Source organism: Anarhichas minor, unplaced genomic scaffold, assembly GCF_050575085.1.
Source record: "Anarhichas minor isolate MPS153535 unplaced genomic scaffold, ASM5057508v1 ptg000048l, whole genome shotgun sequence".
NCBI classification, from domain to species: domain Eukaryota; kingdom Metazoa; phylum Chordata; class Actinopteri; order Perciformes; family Anarhichadidae; genus Anarhichas; species Anarhichas minor.
In genome coordinates, this window is record NW_027466494.1 from 1,283,348 (window position 1) to 1,307,193 (window position 23,846).

Consider the following 23,846-nt stretch of genomic DNA (forward strand, 5'->3'; position numbering starts at 1 on the left):
GTGACTCTTTATTATCAACACCAAGATGTTTGATCATGAAGTCCATGAGAAAAAGAATAGCAGAGCAGAAGCAAGGAACCAGAATCGGGTCACAACCAGGACTAAGACCAAGACCAGGACCAACTGATCCGATGAGAGACTCACAAACATGAGTGGAACACGTCCAATATATGAGGGTGAAGACTACAGATAAGACTTTGACTCTGAGTCATTTATTTAATCATTGTGTTTATTCATAATGTTGATTATTCTGTCAGATGAAGATCAGGCTCCACTAACATGAGTATTTTCTATATATACAGTATATATATATATATATATAGATAATATATATTATCTATATATATATATCTATATATACTGTGTATATATAGATATAGATATATATTATCTATATATACTGTATATAATATATATATATATATATATATATATAAAGATTATATATATATTTATCAGTTAATCTCTGTAGAAACAGGTAGGACCCCATGTCCCAGAATGCCTTGCGGCGCGGTGGTCCAGGGTTGGACCTGTTTGATGTTCATCAGCATCCTGAAGGAGAGACGGTGATCACCGGGAATCTGATTCTTAAACTGCGGGACTCTGTCGGTTTTCTGTCCGGTAGATGACGAGTTGTTCCGGTCCAATGTTTTAAACCGTATGAAGCTGAAGTGAAGCTTCTGTTTCTCCCGGTTTGTCTCCGATTTCAACCGTGAGCGTCTCGTGTCTCCTGTCTATTGGCAGCTCGTGAGTCTCCGTCTGTTTACCGGCTCGTGTCTGTTTATCGGCTCGTGATGGAGGACGCGGTGGAGTGCGGTGTGTGCGGTGTGAAGGTGATGTGTCGCTTCAGACCTCTGAACGATGCGGAGCGGATCAGAGGAGACAAATACATCCCGAAATTTAATGGAGAGGATACGGTGGTGGTGACGGTGAGTCTGTTGTAACACGCCCTCCGTGAGTCGGTGAGCAGCAACAATAGAAACACAATAGACACGTTTCATCACAATGTTTTTATTTCATCAGCAACAATAGAAACACAATAAACTCGTTTCATCACAATGTTTTTATTTCATCAGCAACAATAGAAACACAATAGACTCGTTTCATCACAATGTTTTTATTCCATCAGCAACAATAGAAACACAATAGACACGTTTCATCACAATGTTTTTATTCCATCAGCAACAATAGAAACACAATAGACACCGAGACTCCTTTCATCACAATGTTTTTATTTCATAAGCAACAACAGAAACACAATAGACACCGAGACTCGTTTCATCACAATGTTTTTATTTCATCAGCAACAACAGAAACACAATAGACACCGAGACTCGTTTCATCACAATGTTTTTATTCCATCAGCAACAATAGAAACACAATAGACACCTAGACTCGTTTCATCACAATGTTTTTATTCCATCATGTCATAACCCGGCTCCTAGGCCATGACAAATACGGCAGAGACACAACAAATGATGTTAACGTAAAATGTTTATTTGACTAAATAAAGAAATAGTTAAGTTTATGAAGTGTGTCAATCAATAACATCAGTAGTGTCAACGTGAATGCGTGTGGGATGAAGTGTGGGTGTTGTCAGCGAAACCAAAGGAAACCAAAACCAAAATAACCGGCAGCAACTGGCTGGGATCACTCCACGTACGCCGGAGAGTAAACCCGCCCCGAGCAACGCTAGAGCAGGGTTTTTATGCCCTCCCTGTTCCCGGACCAGGTGCTCTGCATCAGGTAATCTGCTCTCTAGGGACAGAGGGACAAAAGCATACTTGCAGTGATTAGAGACAGGGGCCGTCACACCCCCCCCCTTAAAGTCGGTGTCCCAAGGGATCACCGGCATACTGCTAATCAATGCAACGGTGCACGTGACAACGCATCAGCAATAACATTGTCTTTTCCTTTAATATGTTTGATGTCCAGGTTGTAAACCTGAAGGAACAACGACCATCGTGTCAGCCTCTGGTTTGGGCATCTGATGGAATGCAAAAACGTCAACGGATTGTGATCTGTATACACCAAAATCCGCTCTCCTGTTCCTACATACACATTAAAATGTTGCAGTGCCCAAATGAGCGACAAAGCCTCCTTCTCAATAACAGAGTAATTTCCCTGGTACTTGTTAAACTTCTTTGAGAAAAAACTGACTGGCCTCACCAATCCCTGGTCGTCATCCTGAAGCAAGACGGCACCTGCTCCCACCTGGCTGGCATCTACTTGGAGCATAAACGCTCTATCAAAGCAAGGAGCAGCTAGCACGGGAGAAGAGCACAACAGAGATTTAACATTATCAAAAGCCCCCTGACATTCAGACGACCAGACAAACTTCACCTTGGCCTTGAGTAGTTCAGTGAGAGGAAACACAATAGTCGAAAAGTTTTTACAAAAACTCCTATAGTACCCCACTAAACCCAAAAACCTTTGCAACTCCTTTGTCATGGGTTGTGGATATCCGGCCATTGCCATGACCTTGGCCTGAACTGGGGCTACACGGCCCTGTCCTACCACACGACCGAGGTATGTCACTGTAGCCTTGCCAAAGTCACATTTGGCCAAATTAATGGTGAGCCGTGCTTCTGCCAAACGATCAAACAGTGCGCGAATGCGTTGAAGATGCGAATGCCAAGTATCACTGTAAATGACCAAATCATCCAGATAAACCGCACAACCTTTCAATCCGGAAACTACGCGATTCATCAACCGCTGAAATGTCGCGGGGGCATTCTTCAACCCAAAAGGCATCACTTTATAGGAATAAAGACCCGACGGTGTGATAAATGCAGCAATTTCCTGCGCACGCTTTGACAAAGGAACTTGCCAATACCCTTTAAGCAAATCAAATTTGCTAACAAACTTTGCAGACCCCACCTGATCTATACAGTCATCCATACGTGGCAAAGGAAAAGAATCAGATTTTGTCACAGAATTCACTTTCCTCATGTCAGTACAGAATCTAGGTGTTCCATCCTGCTTGGGCACCAAAATACATGGAGACGCCCAACTAGATAACGTAGGTACAGCGATGTTATTTTGGAGCATGTACTCCACCTCAGCGTCCAAATACTCACGTTTAACTGGCGGCATACGGTAGAAGTGCTGCTTAATTGGCTGAGCATCTCCAACATCAATATCATGCTCCGCCCACTCAGTTTGTGAAGGAATATCGCCAAACAAACACGGATATTTGTGTACCAACTCAGACATTTCTTCACATTTTGCCTCCGGCAGATGAGTCAGCAACTTGTCTAAATTAACAAGTGATTCTGAATTTTTCAAACGCCCATACAGGAGACTATCATCAGGCTCTGGCACCCCATCTCCCTCATGCACCAAAAGCTCTGAAGCTACCGCAAGAGCCGGATGAACCCCATCTTTCACCTCCTGACCCAAGTCAGTGTCCACTACACGCCTGAAGTACGGTTTCAGGAGATTTATGTGGCAGAGACGCTTGACCTTCCTACGTTCTGGCGTTGCAATGACATAATTCAACTCAGACGTTTTCTCCATGACTGTGTATGGACCTGTGTACTTAGCCTGAAATGGCGAACCAACCATAGGCATAAGTGCTAGAACCTGGTCTCCCGGACTGAACTCATGTCGCTCTGTACGTCGGTCATACAACTTCTTCATTTTCATTTGCGATACCGACAACCTTTCCTGTGCCATACTTCCAGCTACAAACAAACGATGTCTAAAACCATTCACATAGTCCACTAGTCTCACTGGCAACTTAGTATCCACACAGCCATCTTTCAGTACTGCCAAGGGACCACGCACAGAATGTCCAAAGACCAACTCATTTGGGCTAAAACCTGTACTCGCCTGTACAGCCTCCCTCGCAGCCAACATCAACCATGGAAGCCCCTCTTCCCAGTCTCTATCCAACTCGGTACAAAATCCCCGTAGAAGAGACTTAAGGGTCTGGTGGAACCTTTCCAAGGCTCCTTGGCTTTGTGCATGATATGCAGATGATTGGTTCTGTTTAATGTGCAACAACTTCAACACCTGCCGAAACATATGTGATGAGAAGTTAGACCCTTGGTCACTCTGGACCACCTTAGGAATGCCAAATATAGAAATGAATTGTGACAATGCCTTAACCACAGCTTTAGTTGTGATTGACCTCAATGGATAAGCAGCCGGGTACCTGGTGGTTTGGCACATCACTGTGAGCAAATATTTACAACCAGACTTGGAACATGGCAACGGACCCACACAGTCAACAATGAGGTGTGTAAAAGGTTCACTCAGAGCTGGGATAGGCTGCAGTGGCACCGGCTTGATCTTCTGATTTGGTTTTCCTGTTAGCTGGCATACGTGACATGTTTTAATGTATGCGGCCACATCCCTTTTGACACACGGCCAAAAGAAATGTTTCAGAATGTTAAGGTATGTTTTCTGAACTCCAAAGTGTCCACACTTGTCATGTGCTACTTCCAAGACAAAAGGACGAAATTTAGTTGGCACCACCATTTGGAAAACATCATTTTTCACACAATCCTCACCCATGGGAACCCATTTTCTGAACAACACCTCGTTCTGCAAGAAGTAGCCATTGGCTGCACTATTTATCTCAGAAACAGGCAAAACTCGCTCAAATATTTCTTTCAAAGAAGAATCCCCACGTTGCTCATCTACTACCTCACTGTGCGACAGGGATACAGGAAGCTCTGACAGAGATGGGACCTCCAAAACTACCTCGACCGTGTCGTCAGACGACATGTCAGGGTCTGATTTGCTCATAGCTCGTGTAAAAACGCAGGATGAAAAGACCTCGGGCAACATTCTGGAGCTCTCGTCAGACGTAGAATCAATTGGACAACATGTGACCACCGGTGCGGGAAGAGTGTCCGTCCAAACCCTGCTACCAGCCAAGCCGTTGCCCAAAATAAAATGTATACCTTCAATAGGCAACGCCGGACGCACACCAACAGCTATCTCACCCTTAACCAGCTCACAGTCAAGCACCATCTTGTGCAACGGAACAGGGAGAATCTCCAATCCCATCCCACGACTGAGAACACAGTCACCAGTGTCCGTCTCCTCAGACAAAGGCAAAACAGAGTCCACGATATACGAATCATAGGCACCTGTATCCCTCAAGATTTTTATTGGGACCTTTACCTCACTTCCCAAAAGTGACACAAATCCGCCTCGAATGAAAGGAGCATAAGCTGCCAAAACCCCCCGGTCACAAGAGTGAGATGTAAGCCCCTCAGAGTGAGATACAAGCCCCTCAGCAAAACAGCCGTCTTTAACCGTAGCCGCAAACGCAGCAGGCCTAACATTAGATCTTACATCCCTTAGTTTAGCCTGCAACGCAGGACAATCTGCCTTCCAATGTCCTTCCTCCCGACAATAATTACAGGTATTACTGTTGTCAAATCTGCCACCTGCTCTAAAGTCAGACTTAAAAACTCCGACCTTCCTTGAACGCATCTCTTGCGAAACCGCGTCAGAACCACTTCCCCGCCCACCAAAACCATCGCGAGCCACAGAACCCTCTCTGAAACTGCTCTTATGAAGCAACACGTATTCATCCGCTGACACGGCCGCATTAGCAGCAGTTGTGCTTCTTTGTTCGATGACATATGTCGCAATGCGATCTGGAAGGACATTTTTGAATTGCTCTAAGATCATCAACTCACACAGACCTTCAAAAGTATCTATGTCAAGGGCAGTTAACCATCGCTTGAAGTGAGTCGATAGGTCTCTCACCAACTCCACATATGTCTGCCCACTTTTCCTCTCTAAGGACCTAAAACGCTGGCGATACGCCTCTGGCACCAGCTCATACACTTTAAGCACCGCCGACTTTATTTTAGAATAGCTAGAGCTATCCTCCAGACTCAAAGAGGAATACGCTTCCTGTGCTTTCCCTGAGAGGACACACTGAAGCATAAGCGCACAGTCCGCATCGAGCCAGTTTCTAGCCTTAGCTACACGTTCAAACAGCACGAAGAACGTGTCCGGATCCCTTTCATTAAACGGTGGTAACCAGCGCAAATTGCTAACATCAAAGCGATCCACAGTAGACCTGGGCACCTGCGCGCTCCGATCCTCACCGGACAATATGCCATCTCTGACCAGAGACAAACGATATTTCTCCAGATCTATCTTTGCAGTCTCTGACTCCTGGCGGAGTCTCTCAATTTCTATCTGTTTGTTAATTTCCAATTCATGTTTACATTTGTCATGTTCCATCTCCAATTCACATTTACTTTTCTCATGTCCCATCTGCAACAGCAAAATCTCCTTCTGTTGTTCAAAGGTTAGTCCATGAGTTTGAAAAGATACCGCAGTAGACATTGAAGACGACTCTTGTTTACCCCCAGACAAAAGTCCTATCTCGGTCAATTTTGACTTTATAGCATATTTAATGTTCTCCTTGATGCGTTTATCCCCTACAACCACCACTGAATAATGATCTGCAATCAAGAGCAACTGCTCTCTTGTGCCTATATCCAGGAACTCCTGAGATGGAGCGGCAATGAACGCCTCAACCTCAGACATTTCCACTATTTACAATGACTACCCATCGAGCAAATCCACGTTTACGCACATAGCCGAACCAGACAGACGCCACAAATGTTCCCCTTGTGCGCAATGAGGAATACTCCTCACCCCGGTTTGGAGTCTCCCCGCTATCTAAAAATCAACCCAGCTAACTAAGCTCATCCCTAGTCTTCATGCAGCTATTTGTGGTGGGTATTTATGCACTGAAGACCGCTGGTTTAGCAGAGCGACTAGCAAGCTAGCAACTCCCCTGAAACCACGGACATGCTCCCAAGCAAGCTTCAACCACGTTCGCCACAGCACTACAGAAAACCAGCTCAACGAACCCAAAGGGCAACGTCGCTACCGTCTACCAGGGAAAACTCCGCACCACTTTGATAGAATTGCGCACCGAGCAATTTGCAGGAGTCATCTGGGCCCGCTGCAGCATAATCATAACCACAAACGTCCTCTTCACCAAGTCTGGATAAGAAAAGACCAAAAAAATAAATATGAACGTAACTTACCCAGTAGATATATCCACCCGTTGTCCTTTCCCTTGAATCAATACTCACATGAGCAGCTACGTTTACCGGCGGCACAAGTAAACAAAGGAGGAAGCAAACAAACTTTTCACAGGCATGCACCCAGAAACGTAGATGAAAACCAACCTTCAGACATATTTTTACCGTTTAGCTGACCCAAACGCTGCAAACAAACAAATCCGAAAAACGCACGCTAGGTACAAAATGCCCACAAACACAAAATTACCCCGTCCCAAGTCTTACCTAAATCACAGCACAAACGGGAAAAAAGTCGGACGAGCCCCCAATTTGTCATAACCCGGCTCCTAGGCCATGACAAATACGGCAGAGACACAACAAATGATGTTAACGTAAAATGTTTATTTGACTAAATAAAGAAATAGTTAAGTTTATGAAGTGTGTCAATCAATAACATCAGTAGTGTCAACGTGAATGCGTGTGGGATGAAGTGTGGGTGTTGTCAGCGAAACCAAAGGAAACCAAAACCAAAATAACCGGCAGCAACTGGCTGGGATCACTTCACGTACGCCGGAGAGTAAACCCGCCCCGAGCAACGCTAGAGCAGGGTTTTTATGCCCTCCCTGTTCCCGGACTAGGTGCTCTGCATCAGGTAATCTGCTCTCTAGGGACAGAGGGACAAAAGCATACTTGCAGTGATTAGAGACAGGGGCCGTCACAATCAGCAACAATAGAAACACAATAGACACCGAGACTCGTTTCATCACCATGTTTGTATTCCATTAGCAACAATAGAAACACAATAGACTCGTTTCATCACAATGTTTTTATTCCATCAGCAACAATAGAAACACAATGTACACCGAGACTCGTTTCATCACAATGTTTTTATTCCATCAGCAACAATAGAAACACAATGGACACCGAGACTCGTTTCATCACAATGTTTTTATTCCATCAGCAATAATATAAACACAATAGACACCGAGACTCGTTTCATAACAATGTTTTTATTCCATCAGCAACAATAGAAACACAATAGACTCGTTTCATCACAATGTTTTTAACCCTAACCCTATATATAGAGACTTGTGTATATATATATATGTATATATTAGTGCTGGGCAAGTTAACGCGTTTTTATTGCGTTAACGCATTCATTCATTAACGGCGACAATTATTTTATCGCGCGTTAATGCAGTTTTTAAAAATTATTATTTAGCGAATATCTCCAACACAAGACCCGGCCGGCAGGCCGACCCGGCAGCGAGCGGTGAACAGTTGTTTGTGTGGCGTCTCTTCCTGTTTCCTTCACCTACATTCCCCTGGGTCCTAAGTCCCTCCAAGTACAGCTTCTTATCACCCTCTATGTACCAACGTACATTTATAACAAATACCACACATATTACGGTAATCAGCGTTGCATATGTGTCTGACCAAAATACCAAAAAAAGCAAAAAATAAATGATTGATTTAAATGATTGTTTTAGAGTTTTTAAAGTACATTAACTTGCATTTATGAGAATAAACAGAATGTCTTTGGCATGGTTTAAAGATGATATATTAATATATAGTAGAAATAAAAGCAGATATTATTCCTCTTGACATATAGATATTCGGTGAATGTTGTTCTGACAGAAGCTAAATAAACAGATAAATATAAATATTTAAATATTAAGACCAGCAGGAAGCTGCTGACTCATCCTTTTAACAAAGATTAAAACTGTTTAAATACCAGAATAAAGGACACAGGTACAAATGTACAGTGATGAGCACTGACAATATTATTAGTAATAATTGTAAAATAAATAAAATAATTTAGCAGTTTCTTTATTTACAGATAATCAAACATTATGTGGTAAAAGACAGAGCTCTTCCACCAAATATGATTTATGTCTTATAATAATATTTATTATAAAGTATCAGCTCTCTTTATATTGATTAGTTCATGTCAGACAGACAGATACAATATCTTCTTCCTGCTCATCAGAGGATACACCCTTTGTGTTTTTATGACGTTCAAATGTTATGAAATAATGAAATTAAAAAGCAGATGATTGGTTATTAACCCTTTAAACTTGGTGCCCAACGTTATTCAAACCCTCATAACTTTTGGTAAAATCTTGTTTATATCTTGAGCTGCAACAATCTGTTAAAAAAACAAAATATCAACTTTCCAATTAAAACATGTTCTGTTGATCTGTTGAATAGTATTTACAGAAATGTAAACTCTCCTGTTTAAAAAACATTTGACTGCAAACTATCCTTGAGGCTTCTTTACAGTAGAAAATATATCATGAAACAATATATTTCATCAGTATTTTAAGCGTCACGTTCTCTGTAAACTCTATGACTTTTATTTTGACAATGTTTCCTGTGTTTCAGGGGAAGCCGTACGTGTTCGATAAAGTTCTTCCTCCCAACACCGAACAGATTCAGGTCTACGACACCTGCGCCAGACAGATCGTTAAAGGTAAGTTCACCTGGTTATCAAGCCTTTATATATCTACATGTATATATATATATATATATATATATATATATATATACACATATATACACACTGTGTGTGTGTTTCAGATGTGCTGGGAGGTTACAACGGGACCATCTTTGCTTACGGTCAGACGGCATCAGGAAAGACTCACACCATGGAGGTCAGTCTGATATCGATATATCAATATACTGTATATATATATGTATATATACATATATATATATATATATATAGCTGATGATATATACGATATACGATATTAAATGACATATATATATATATATATATATCATTTAATATCATATATTTAGTATGTTTTGTATATTATTTTATGTTATATTATTGTTAAAACACTCTCAGGTGTGTGTTATGTATATTATTTTATGTTATATTATTTTAAAAACACTCTCAGGTGTGTGTTTTGTATATTATTTTATATTATATTATTGTTAAAATACTCTCAGGTGTGTGTTATGTATATCATTTTCTATTATATTAATTTTCAGGGGAGTCTGCACGACCCTCGTTTGATGGGAATCATCCCTCGTATCTCCAGAGACATCTTTGATCACATCTACTCTATGGACGAAAACCTGGAGTTTCACATCAAGGTGATGATGTCATCTGTACACTGATGACATCATCAGTCACATCAAACCAAAACCACAAAATATGATGTATTCAAACACTTTATTGTTTAAATTCATCCAGTCTATTATATAGATTTGTCCCGCAGTAAACTGCAATCAAAATAAATATGATACATAAGTCAATATCAACATAAACATAAACACACGACTACACATTGACAATTTTACAAACAAAAAATTATTAAATATTATTAATGTGTTTCATCTCTGCTTTAAGAAATTAATTCACACACTAAATATTTCAAACACATTCTTTCTGGAGCTTCTTCTTCTCTTTTATTGCTCTTGTTGAGGTTATTTAGGTATTTATATCAGAATTTGTCTTAAAAAGTCAAATCTGATCTGTGATTAGATCCCGCAGAAACTCAGCGTTATAAACCAGTGATGCGTTCACTGACCCGCTGCTCTCCATATGTTCACTGTTCACTAGCTGCTCTGCACTTCTCCAAGCAGGTATAAATACCATGTTACATACAATACTCTGAGTACTCTGAGTCGTAATATTAGTATTCATATTATTAGTATTATTATCAATCATTTTACAAGCTTTGGATTAATAGAAAAACTAAAGTTCTGTTTGACATCTTTTGTGAAAAGGCAGTTTTTTCCCTGTAAATTATAATATTTAATTTATCTAATAAAATGAAGACTAGAAATATACACTGTTTCAATTTCATCAATAAAGCTGATGTTAAAAATCACAGATATCTTTACAGATATTGCTTCAGCCTCTGGAAAACATGTATAGAATAATAACTAATCATATATAATGTAATATAATTTAATTTTGCATATGTATGTTTCTACATAATGAAACATTTCTCTTTTCTCTGCAGGTCTCTTATTTTGAAATATATCTGGATAAAATCAGAGACTTACTGGACGGTGATGATGATATTTAAAATCTATATTTTTAAACACAAACAATATTGATGAATGAAATTCAGGTGCTGACCGATGTGATTCATGTTTCAGTGTCAAAGACAAACCTGTCGGTCCACGAGGACAAAAACAGGGTTCCTTTTGTGAAGGTATCTTTACTTCCTATAGTACCAGTACTAGAGTATAAGCGCTGCAGCATCAGTACTACAATAACAAATTTTGCTGATGTGTATTTTCTTTCAGGGCTGCACGGAGCGTTTTGTTTCTAGTCCTGATGAAGTGATGGACGTCATCGACGAGGGAAAAGCCAACCGACACGTCGCCGTCACCAGTGAGTCTGTACTTCTACTACTAGTAGTACTACTTCTACTACATTACATTACAGACATTTAGCAGACGCTTTTATCCAAAGCGACTTACAATTCAGATTCTATCCATACACCGTAGGCACAGCTACAGGAGCAATTTGGGGTGAAGTGTCTTGCTCAAGGACACATCGACATGCGACTAGCGGAGTCTGAGCCAGGGATCGAACCACCGATCCTCTGATTGAAGGACGGCCCTGCTCTCCACTTAGCCACAGTCAACTATAGTACTACTACTACCACTACTAGTACTATTACTACTACTACTACTACTACTATTATTACTACTACTACTACTACTACTACTACTGCCACTACTATTACTATTACTACTACTATAACGTATTTACTATGAATATATATAGATTCATAATGTACTTCATATGAATATATATAGATTTATAATGTATTTACTATGAACATATGGGTATTCATAACGTATTTCCTATGGTGGTCCTGTGGTAGTACTATGATGTACTTCCTGCGGTGGCCCTGTATTAGTACTATGATGTACTTCCTGCGGTGGTTGTGTATTAGTACTATGATGTACTTCCTGCGGTGGACGTGCTGTAGTACTATGCTGTACTTTCTTCTGTTCCTCCTGCAGACATGAACGAGCACAGCTCTCGCAGTCACAGTATTTTTCTGATCAACATCAAGCAGGAGAACATGGAGACAGAGCTCAAACTGTCGGGGAAACTCTACCTGGTGGACCTTGCAGGCAGCGAGAAGGTCACAATGCTTCACCATACTCACTTTATTGGTTTATTGATTATTATTGAGTTATTGATCCGAGCTAAATATATCCACTAATAAGATATGTAACTGAAAACGGAGCAGTAATCAATAACAAACACAATATGTGATTATCATTGATGACATCATTACACACTGATTAGTTGATTAATGGATGGGACTATAAAAGAACAGATCATGATGAGTTTCTTATATATATATATATATCAGTGGTGGGTCGTCAGGGCCTGCACGGCCTTCTCTGCTGGCCTAAACAGAATCACAAAGTTATAGCTATTTTTTTATTTAATAATTTTTCATAAATACACATGTATATAATAGTTTTTCCCATTATCTTATGTTCTCATTGCACAGCTACTGTCTTCCTCAGTTGCTCTGCTTCCAGCGCAGCTTGTTTTAAGTAGAGCTTTTATCCAATCAGATTTCACCTCTGTGTCTCTAGGTAAGAACAGAGGCCCGAGGCCTGCAGACTCACAAGTGCATCCATGTGCAGTTTAAGTGAATGGGGACGATATTGTTGATTGTCATATTCTTCAACCAATCAGATGTTTAGTTTGACATGTTGGGCGTATTCTTTGACGTGTCAGCACCTGCTAGCTGGCCTACAAGTACGTCAGCATTACATGCAGCTCAGTGTCCATGTACAGCTCTGCCGCGAGGTGCAGATTGTGCTGTGATTGGTCAGTGGGCGAGCACGTGACTATCGTGAAACGAAACTTAACAGCAGAGGCTTAGTCGGGTTGTGAATCACATCACGTGATGCAGCTCAGCCAATCAAATATGGCCATTCTGACTGAGTGAGATGCACCACACACCATGACACAGGGGGCTGAGACGAGGAAAGACATTGCAGATCAGTACGTACAATGTTCAAGTTGTGAAAGTAAAATTATAAGACGATCTCTTTGGGCCGCGACTTGTCATTAAGGAATGATGGTGGGTCCCACAGCCAGACCAACTGAGAACCACTGTCCTCCATGAGCGCAGAAAACATTATATTTTCCTGAATATAAGCTTCTGCATTTTTCAAATGCTCTATACTATTCAAACGTATTGTAAGCCTCGTACCGAACAGTTTAATACGTACATAGTTACAGCCTTAGAAACGAATAATAACTGTGGCGCCATCATGTGGTTATAAGGTGGTATTTCAGCTGCAGGACAACAGTGAAGGCAGTAGGTATAAAATGCATGGCCCGCCACTGCCGCCACTGATATATATATATATATATGTATATATACCTATCTATACCTATATCTGATGATAATACTGGTGATGAAGACCATGGTAATTTTGTTCAGGTGAGTAAAACGGGAGCAGAAGGTTCCGTGTTGGACGAAGCCAAGAACATCAACAAGTCTCTTTCTGCTCTGGGGAACGTCATCGCTGCTCTGAGTGAAGGAACAGTGAGTCTTAACTTGTTCTAATGGAACCTGAAACACTTTGTCTTTAGTAAAAGTAACTTCACACCTCAGTCATGTAACCTTCATGTCGTGTGCTGATAGAAAACTCACGTCCCGTACCGAGACAGTAAGATGACCCGGATCCTGCAGGACTCTCTGGGAGGAAACTGTCGAACCACCATCATCATCTGCTGCTCTCCTTCTGTTTACAACGAGGCTGAAACCAAGTCCACCCTCATGTTCGGACAGAGGTACAGGACCACATCACTCACATGTTCAGATGGAGTGTCATTGTAAAGCTGGTATCAGTCAGTTTATTATCAACTATGGGCATTCGTTCTCCCTGCAGGATGAACCCTAATGATGCTGGTCTCTGATCTTTACTCTGCTCTGTATATCTTAAAGACAGATTCAAGTTTACTTTATAGTTTTAAAGCACACTTTTTTCCAGACTTCCATCTTGGTTGTAAACAAGTTGCCATCACTGTAATAACTTTACTTCTTTTTGACGGAAATCTGCAGAATGTTTTACATGTTAAAGATATAATCAGTCAGTTCATGGTCCTCTCCTAAAGTCATCATTGTAACGTACAGCAACAGGATAGTCGTGGTTAGTACCAGTATGCTGAATGGGACTTTTGTGTTCACAAATGTTTTGTTTTGTTTCTAGTATTCTTTCTAATATAGTACACACAGCACAGGAAACACATTAAGTACACTGCAGTGTGGAGGGACATGTAATGGACAAGTTAATATGTGGATGGTTGACAGAGTTTATTTTGGAAGCATCGTGCATAGCTGTCATTGGGGTGTTTAGCAAAGACTAAAGGATCTCTCAGGTTGGACTGAAGTACAGATTTCAACTTCTTGACTTTTTCTCTTAGTGCTTGATGACTCAATTATTAATCACCCTTCATCTCCATCATCTCTCACAACACCTCTTAACATCCATCCACCACCTGTTATCTGTCAGACAAGTGAAGACACCTTCCTGTGTTGTTTTTGTGTTTGAGAGCTAAAACCATAAAGAACACAGTGTCTGTGAACCTGGAGCTGACAGCTGAAGAGTGGAAGAAGAAGTACGAGAAAGAGAAGGAGAAGAACAGGAGTCTGAATGTCATGTTACAAAAACAGGAGAACGAGCTGAAACGCTGGAGGAAAGGTAAACAGTAGAAGTGTTGAGTTACAAAGTTCTTCCACCAATGTGAGCTTGCATGAGTTTAATTGGTCAAAGCAGCACTTTGTTCCAACAGTGGTCCCATTGCAATGAATGAGGGGGTCTGAACCTTACACCCTGGTCAAAACTAGAGTCATGAGCCTGGAGATGGGAGGTGTGTTTAGCTCTGATTGGACAGTACTTTTCTGCACTCCTAACTTCTCCAGGTGAGTCTGTACCTGTGGAGGAGCAGCTGAGCAGCAGAAACAAGAAAAGCAGCAGTGAAGCGACAGCAGTGATGGACAGCTTAGCCCCGCCCCCTGTCCCTCTGTCTGATGAACAGAAGACTCAGTACGAGACGCTCATCACCGACCTGTACCACCAGCTGGACGACAAGGTGAGTCCTACCTGTCCTATCATCTAGATTATTAAGGGCGTCTTAAATGTAACATCAGCTGGACCACAAGGTGAGTCTTACCTGTACTACCATCTTGGACCCTTTTGTTCTGTTTAAGTGTGTGATTAAAAATCAGCCTACTCATGTTTTAGGATGATGAGATTAACCATCACAGTCAGACGGCCGAGGAACTCAAACAGCAGCTGATTGATCAGGACGAGGTGAGTCTCATTGAGCGTTTTAACCTCTGCTCTATAAATCTCCATAGTGCTGTATCTATCAATGTAAACATCTACCTCCTCATAATCCGATCATTCAGCTGTTGGTGTCGAGCCGTCAGGACTATGAGCGTGTGCAGGAGGAGCTGTCGCGGCTGCACATGGATAGTGACTCGGCCAAAGAGGAGGTGAAGGAGGTGCTGCAGGCGCTGGAGGAGCTCGCCGTCAACTACGACCACAAGAGCCAAGAAGTGGAGACCAAGAACCGCTGCAACGATCAGCTGAACAAGGAGCTAGCACGCAAAACTGTGAGTCCACATGAAGAAGCAAGGGTTGTAGGGTCTTTTACGGTAGAACGTTAGGGCGACAGGATGTTCAGATGTTAGGGTAGGATAGTAGGGCAGCAGGATGTTAGAATGGTTGATTGGTAGGATGGTAGGATGGGCTAGTGTGGTAGGGTCTTTTACAGTAGGACGATAGGATGTTCAGATGTTAGGGTAGAATGTAGGACAGCAAGATGTTAGAATGGTTGATTGGTAGGACATTAGGATGGGTTAGGGTTGTCGAGTCTTTTACGGTAGGATGTTAGGACACTAGGATGTTCGGATGTTAGGGTAGGATGTTAGGGAGTTATAGTGGTAGGACAGCAAGATGTTAGAATGGTAGGATTGGTAGGATGTGTTAGGGTGGTAAGTTATTTTACGGTAGGACGGTAGGATGTTCAGATGTTAGGGTAGGATGTAGGACAGCAAGATGTTAGAATGGTTGATTGGTAGGATGGTAGGATGGGTTAGGGTGGTAAGTTCTTTTACGGTAGGACGGTAGGATGTTCAGATGTTAGGGTAGGATGGTAGGGAGTTAGAGTGGTAGGATAGTAGGACAGCAGGATGTTAGAATAGTTGATTTTTTAAAAGAAAAAATAGGCCTTTTTTTGAAAGTACAGAGATAGACTGGAACAATGGGCCACTCCTTTGTGCATGAGGCACCATCTCCACCAGTGAGCTATCTGGGCGCCCTGAGCTATCTATGTTTGGTAGAGATCAGCTCTTCTTCTGGTCCTGTGTTTCAGGTGAGTCTGGAGGCGGTTCAGAGGGAGCTGGACACCCTGAACGAGGTCAGTTCTCATCATAAGAAGAGGTCAGCAGACATCCTCAGTCTGCTGCTTAGAGACCTTAGTGACATCGGCAGCGTCCTCGGTACCACCGACCTAAAAGCTGTAAGACGACAACTCTTCCTCTATTGTTTCACATATCATTTTACATGTCAGCCTGTGTGGCGTTGACTCCTGAATACTAACAGTGTGCAGGACTTCAGCATTTTCTTTGTAAAAATATAAATCATCTATATATGCATGTATAGCAATGTTACTTACTTAACACGCTAAAGTTGTCTGTTTTTCACAAGTTTTTACCTGATTTCTAAATGTCCAAGCCTTAACTTAACTTATCTTGTCATTTAATGGATTGGTCTGTAAAACGCTCGTCATCTCTTCCCCCCCGAACCCAAATGGACGCAGTGAGGTTTACTTAGGACATCACGATTACACAGCTTTGAATGAAGTGTGTCACATCAGTATCTCTCTGTCTCTTCAGATGACAGAGACAAGTGGAGTGATGGAGGACGAGTTTACCACAGCTCGTCTCTACATTAGCAAAATGAAGTCTGAGGTAAAATCTCTGGTGAACCGCAGCAAACAGCTGGAGGTCAACCTGACGGAGAACATCTGCAGGATGGAGGCTGATGAGAAGGAGCTCAACACCTGTCAGCTGCTTGTCTCACAGGTAATAGATTACGTTCAAAGTTCCAGCCAGAGTTTGGATCAAAACACTCTGGAACCTTAGAAATTCAGAGGTTCACCTTATTTAATGGATAAATGAATGGATTATAATATATTAAGATTACGATTATTCTGAGTGCATACATTTTATGCTTGTTGCAGCTCCAGGCGAAGATTGTGTCTCTGACAGATGACCTGCAGAGGGTCGAGCAGAAGAAGAGGAAGCTGGAAGAGAGTCAGGACAGTCTGATGGAGGAGGTCGCCAAACTCAATGCTCAAGGTCAGAAGTCTCCATCATGACAGGAAACACTCCTCTCTTATTGTCTGTTAACATCAAACACAGTTCAACAGATGAGACACTATTACAAATCAACACTGAGTTCAAATCTGTAAAAACAGCTTCCTATCTGTGTGTGTGTGTGTGCGGGTGTGTGTGTCCAGATCAAATGCATGAGGTGACGGTGATGGACAAAGAGAAAGAACACATGAGCAGACTGAAGGATGCTGTTGAGATGAAGGTAGAAATCATCAATGGGTTTCTGATCAAAGCAAAAGTACTACAAACGTCTACTAATTTACAATAATGATACAAATGTTACATCACAGGGAACATTTGTATCATTCAGGACCTTCATATTCTGAGGGAAATTAAGTGAGTTAGAGAACTGAAGTGTTCCTTTATGTAAATGAGGTGAGTTAAAGAATTGGAGTGTTCCTGCTTTATGTAAATGAGGAGAGTTAGAGAACTGAAGTGTTCCTTCTTTCTGTAAATTAAGTGAGTTAGAGAACTGAAGTGTTCCTTCTTTCTGTAAATGAAGTGAGTTAGAGAACTGAAGTCTTCCTTTATGTAAATTAAGTGAGTAAGAGAACCATAAATTAATGTTGTTTTGTTCTGTAGAGAACTCTGGAGGAACAGATGGAGAACCACAGAGAAGTTCATCACAAACAGCTGAGTCGGCTACGTGACGAGATTGAGCAGAAGCATAGAGACGTCGACCAACTCAAAGAGTACGTTATTGATTATAACAACCGATCATTGACTGATTATCACTATTGATCATGTCGAACATAACTGATAAGTGACTGATGTGGTTGTAATCAAAAGTAATAGTTATATTATTGTCATTGTCTCTATCCTTTTTAAACACAGGTGTGTATGACAGCATTTGTTTTTGCACTTCATTATGATGTCATAAGCGACTCTTCTTTTTAGTCACATTTAAGTAATTTGTTTTAGTCGACAAGAAGATTTTCTCCGGGAATTTTCATCCAAATTTTTGCTGTGCTTTTTCATTTTGATGACTTTTAAGCATTTGAGGCTACAACTGTATAAATGCGGTGGCAGTAAGGGAGTATTAATAAATGCTGTATGTGTTAATTTAGTGGGAATCAGGCTCTGCAGCTGGAGAACCGGAAGCTTAAGTCTGATTTTGACAAACTTAAAGCTGAGGATCAGAACAAAGGCCAGAAACTTCAGAAACTGCTGTAAGTTTGTCCCATTGTCCTCAACTTAGACTCATCAAAAACTCTGCTGCTTTTGGACAAACATCCGTCTGTTAGTTTGCTTCCATATGCCAGTTTTTATGCCTCTCCAAATCAATAAATATATTTATATATTCAGTGGAAAGTGGCATGACCGTGGCTAAGTGGAAAGCAGGGCCGTCCTTCAATCAGAGGATCGGCGGTTCGATCCCCGCCTCCCCTAGTCTCATGTTAATGTGTCCTTGAGCAAGACACTTAACCTCAAATTGCTCTCGTAACTGTGCCTACGGTGTACAGATAGATAATGAATTGTAAGTCGCTTTGGATAAAAGCATCTGCTAAATGACTGTAATGTAATGTAATGGAAACACAGGATTAATTACAGTTGAAATATCAGTAATTAGTGTTTCCTATTGCCGGAGGTGTAAAATTTGGTGTATGGATAAAACTAAAATATTTGGATAAAATATCAATACCATCAGTCAGGTTGTTTTAGTGAACTTTGTTTGTGTGATTAAGGTTTCTGAATGAGAAGAGAGAACAAGCCAAAGAGGACCTGAAGGGTCTGGAGGAGACTGTGGTAGGTGGATTATTATTATTTTTTAAAAACATTTATCATATCTTGTCTGCAGTAGTGACACATCTGAGATCAGTTGAGTTATTGTTTTTCATCCAATAGGCCAAAGAGCTGCAGACGCTGACCACCCTCCGTAAAGTCTTCATCCAAGACCTCGGCACTCGAGTCAAGAACGTAAGAAAACCAGACAGTTCCTCTAAGCATTAAATCCACCAATAACAACATCTACAAAACTTCACAGAGAACATTATCTTAGAAAATGAGTGATTAATGAGAGTATTTAGCTTCGGAACAACCATCCAAAGTACAACCTGCAGGTTTCACCTCCTCTGCCGAAGTGTGGGTGCAGCGTTGGGGGTGATTGTGAATTACTATAAAGGCAGGAGGCAGGACCATGGTTCAGGTAAAACCACGGTCCATGGAAACCTGTGAGGAGAGATAGCACAAAGACTCTGAGGAAGAAGCAAAGTTATTAATGTGCATTAATGGGACATGAATATATACAGAAGCAGAGTAAGAGGAGAGAGGAGCTCAGTGTACCATAGGAAGTCCTCCAGCAGTCTGGGTCTATAGCAGCATATCTAGGGGCTGGACTAAGGCAAACCTGCGTCAGCCCCAACTATAAACGTGAACCAGCCCCAACTATAAACCTGAACCAGCCCTAACTATAAACCTGAACGAGCCCTAACTATAAACCTGAGCCAGCCCTAACTATAAACCTGAACCAGCCCTAACTATAAACCTGAGTCAGCCCTAACTATAAACCTGAACCAGCCCTTGTATGAATGTTAGTTAGAGACCCGATGGGCAGGTGGCACCTTGATGGTAGCCTCTGGCATCAGTGTATGAATGGGTAAATGATGACATGTAGTGTTAAAGTGCTTTGAGTGGTCGGAAGATTAGAAAAGCGCTATTTACCATTTACCATTTACCAATAACTACTTGAAACACAATTACCAAAACCTGTAACTCATGTACCAAACCCCTGAACCAATTCTGCAAAAATACAAACACATTTCCTGTGACGAGCGACCCCCATTTGGGTGCTGAGCGAGACCGTTTAGGGTGATACCGTGGTTCCCAATGGACTTTTTATCAAGAAATATCAAAAATGCTCCAAACATATTAAATACCGGACTAACAAAAAAGTCTGGGCAAAATCGTCATACCAGCCATTTTACACAATTATACACACCTCATCCCACTCTGACGGCCCGCCCGCGGGCCGTCAGACTGTTAACAGCATATTTGTGTTATGTACACAACTGCTCTGTAACAATGAGTATTAATGTGATATCTCATTAGAAAGCTACGGTTCTTGTAATTCGATTTATGAAAACCATTTCAAGATACAATAACAACAGCAGGTACAGTTAACATCTCTGTCAAACAAGCACTCCAAAAATAGCCGATAAAATATCGCCATGACTCACCGATTATGATCCATAACGTGCCCCTTGTGCATGCTAGTCCAGCAAAAACGGTCTTGCCAGGTGGCTAAGGGTCCACTCGATCGAATCCAGTAAAAGATTTAGTCCAAAACACATTAGTACGTCCATAAAGACCCACGGGGGGCTGTTGCATCATTTCAAATTAGCCAGCAGATATGATAACTTGCGATCATATTTCGGGCATAATTTCACTTTTCATGTAAACAGAGCGGAGATTTTCACCGCCGGTTAGATTGACACCTCATTTGACCCAATAGGAGCTTCTATAGCCCGGTCACAGTCTGGAACAGCCAACGAGAATCCGCTTTGAAAGACAATGCACGCCTCTCTTCTTTGGGTAAAGCTCGAGCCAATCGCAACAGATCCTGTTCAAACTCAGGCATAATATAGCCAATGAAATTACGAAGCCAAGGATATGCAGATTTATCAGATGGCCCTCTGGGAAAGTTTTCAAAACTGAAATTGAAACCGTGACTGAGGTAACTGGGACAGATTATCAAGACCAAAGTCTGGTTCATGAGAATTTTTAAGAATCTGTGAAAGTTGACAATGGTTAAATATGATTTAGTTAACCATACATTGACATAAATAAACTATAGTTCAAATTTCAGACACGTAGTTTATCGTAGTATATGCATTTTGACGTGGTGACAAGAGCCTCCAAATGCATTTTTACATGGCCGCACTCTTAGTAAATGTGTAAAATATAAATTTTCTGTTGTATTGTTATCAAATTTTAACTTATACCAGGTACCATGACACCATGATGACGTAGGATTGTGTTTTCCGGGTCATAAGTCCCAGCCATAGATAACTGCTGCCATCTGTTGGCCAAAACAAATCTAGGCGGAAATAAAATCCTTCTCTTTCTGTGTGCTGAAAACTCCATAGCTCAATGTTAGTAGCACTTACAGTGATTCTGACTGATTGTGAAGAAACTTCAGTGTTGCCGTTCAATAGAGACTAAAACCATACATGTACTCTCAATGGTTCAATAAGAGCTGTCAGTTTACTTTGGGTACGCGGTTGATAGGCGTTTTAGGCAAATTTTAGAGGAGTGAGAAGATTATACACAAACTAATTCAATAAACTAGAAGATTTATCACAAATTCACGGATTTTTTCTCCAAAAATCGGCGAATTGTGCACCCGATTTTCATCTTCCATCACAAAGCCGGCAGCGATCATGGCGGATGGATATATGATTCCGCACTAGGGCTCCATACCGAGTCGAATCACGGTCTCCGAATTCACCTCCGTCAAACCATTAAAAAGTTATAGGAACAAAGCCAACAAACAACACACTGCTCCCCAGAAACCTGAACATGAGCTTTGAGGTTTTCCTGTTTCTTGTTGAAACAGAGTTCAGAGAATGACTGCGATGAGGCCGGCGGCAGTCTGGCTCAGAGACAGAGGATCATCTTCTTAGAAAATAACCTGGAGCAGCTCAGCAAGGTCCACAAACAGGTAAGTGACCACACCTGTTCACCTTGATTACTGTTGTTAAACTCACAATCTTTACGCTCACTTCACTTAATACGATGACAAAGGTTGGAGATTTGCTATCACTCACAGTCCTTTTCTAAACAATGCATCCTCAATTTAATTGTATGACAGAAATAGATTCTCATTTCTAGCTGACAACTATTGATTTTCCCAACTGAAATAACAACTGTGGGATTTTTTATCATCGTGTGTAAAGTTAGAGGAAGTTTCCCCACTTAATAACATATATATATATACATGTATGTATATGTGTATATATATAAATATATATACTATATACAAACACATCTACATAGAACTCTGTTCAATTCACCTTTAAATGCACACCTCTCAAAAACTCGCTGAAACAACACCAACTGTGAGTCCAGCCTACTGTTTGACACAACATCTGTCTAATTGAGTTTGTAAATTTAACCCTTTGTATTCGTCAGCTTGTGCGGGACAATGGCGACCTTCGCTGCGAGCTACCTAAGCTAGAGAAGCGTCTGCGGGCCACAGCAGAGCGAGTGAAAGCTCTGGAAGCTGCCCTGAGAGATGCCAAGGAGTCGGCCGTAAGGGATCGCAAACGCTATCAACAGGAAGTGGACCGCATAAAAGAGGGTGTTCGCTCCAAGAACGTCTCCAGGAGAGGAAACTCTGCTCAGATAGGTGAGGACATGTTTGTTACAGCCCACAACTAACTAAACATACTAATGAGTCAGATCTTCAGGACTAACCTGAGGGCGGTGCCTGAGCAAAGGTTATTAAATGTAAAGGGTTCATCCTCTGAGGACTTTCCAGGATTTTAGTGTAAGTGTGTCTTGAAGATGGCTTTGGTCACCAGATGAGTTGTTCAGGTTAGAGTTAACACTTTGATGCGTCAGACTGAATCCGGTCCATGTTTGAAGAAGTCAACAGCTGATTCACCTTTCACCTGTCTCTATGTAGCCAAGCCAATCAGAGCCGGACATCAGCATCAGCAGCCGTCCTCCTCTCCATCCATCAGACTGACCATCCGAGGAGGGGGGGTGAGGTCCAGTCCACGTCATCACTCCCCCCAACAGCAACCACCTCAACAACCTGAAAAACAACAACCCCATCAGAGCCACATCAAGTAAGCTACAGGTGAGTTACAACCACAGCAACCACATCAACAACCATGGATCTGGGAGAGACTGTGGGATTAGAGAGGGTCTCCATAATTATAATTTAAATATAATCTGTCTTTAAGGTTTGGGAGTTATGCTTCTTGATGTCAATATATATGCTCAGTATGTTGTGTTGAATAAACAGTGTGTTGATCAGCTTTGTTAACATCAAGCTACATAAATAAAAGTGAATCACTTCCTGTCTTCACAGGTGGCAGACAACATGAGTTTCCTTTTCTGTGGGTCTTTGAATTTCTGAACTCTCCTGCTCTCACCACTCTGCCTTTACTGGAACCAGACTCCTTGTTTACACAACTTCCCACCTTAACAGCCATTCCACCTTAATAGCCATTCACCTTAACATGTTTTTATCAGCTTTGATTCTCCAAGTCTGTTTGTTCTGACCAAGTTAGTTCAGTTCAATGAGTTAAATAATGCGTTTGATAAGTTAAATAATGAGTAAATAATAATGTTAAATGAGTCAAATAATGGCTTTAATGACGTAGAAAATTAAGTTGAACTGTTAAATTAGTTAAATAATGGGTTTAATAACATAACAATTATAATCATAATTATGTTAAATTAGTTTGGTAAG

General features: G+C 41.3%; 1 protein-coding gene across 1 annotated transcript; it reads left to right on the top strand.

The window, feature by feature from the left end:
- Nucleotides 1-794: 794 nt before the first annotated feature.
- LOC142971640 (kinesin heavy chain-like) lies at nucleotides 795-23,221 on the top strand. The gene is made up of 25 exons (XM_076112229.1): nucleotides 795-929; nucleotides 9,396-9,483; nucleotides 9,591-9,664; nucleotides 10,011-10,115; nucleotides 10,991-11,039; nucleotides 11,130-11,185; nucleotides 11,280-11,367; nucleotides 12,009-12,133; nucleotides 13,460-13,564; nucleotides 13,664-13,812; nucleotides 14,575-14,723; nucleotides 14,945-15,114; nucleotides 15,267-15,335; nucleotides 15,434-15,640; nucleotides 16,402-16,548; nucleotides 16,925-17,113; nucleotides 17,272-17,389; nucleotides 17,551-17,627; nucleotides 18,008-18,117; nucleotides 18,493-18,594; nucleotides 19,111-19,171; nucleotides 19,271-19,342; nucleotides 21,981-22,085; nucleotides 22,556-22,772; nucleotides 23,052-23,221. The coding sequence occupies exons 1-25, from the start codon at nucleotides 795-797 to the stop codon at nucleotides 23,219-23,221; spliced, it is 2,937 nt and encodes a 978-aa protein (XP_075968344.1).
- Nucleotides 23,222-23,846: the final 625 nt, after the last annotated feature.

Bases quoted from the DNA above. Each gene is read 5' to 3' on its own strand.
- LOC142971640 (XM_076112229.1), top strand. From the start codon at position 795: ATGGAGGACGCGGTGGAGTGCGGTGTGTGCGGTGTGAAGGTGATGTGT. The intron at 17,390-17,550 runs GTCAGAAGTCTC...GTGTGTGTCCAG, and splicing joins CGCCAAACTCAATGCTCAAG to ATCAAATGCATGAGGTGACG. The intron at 22,773-23,051 runs GTGAGGACATGT...GTCTCTATGTAG, and splicing joins AGGAAACTCTGCTCAGATAG to CCAAGCCAATCAGAGCCGGA.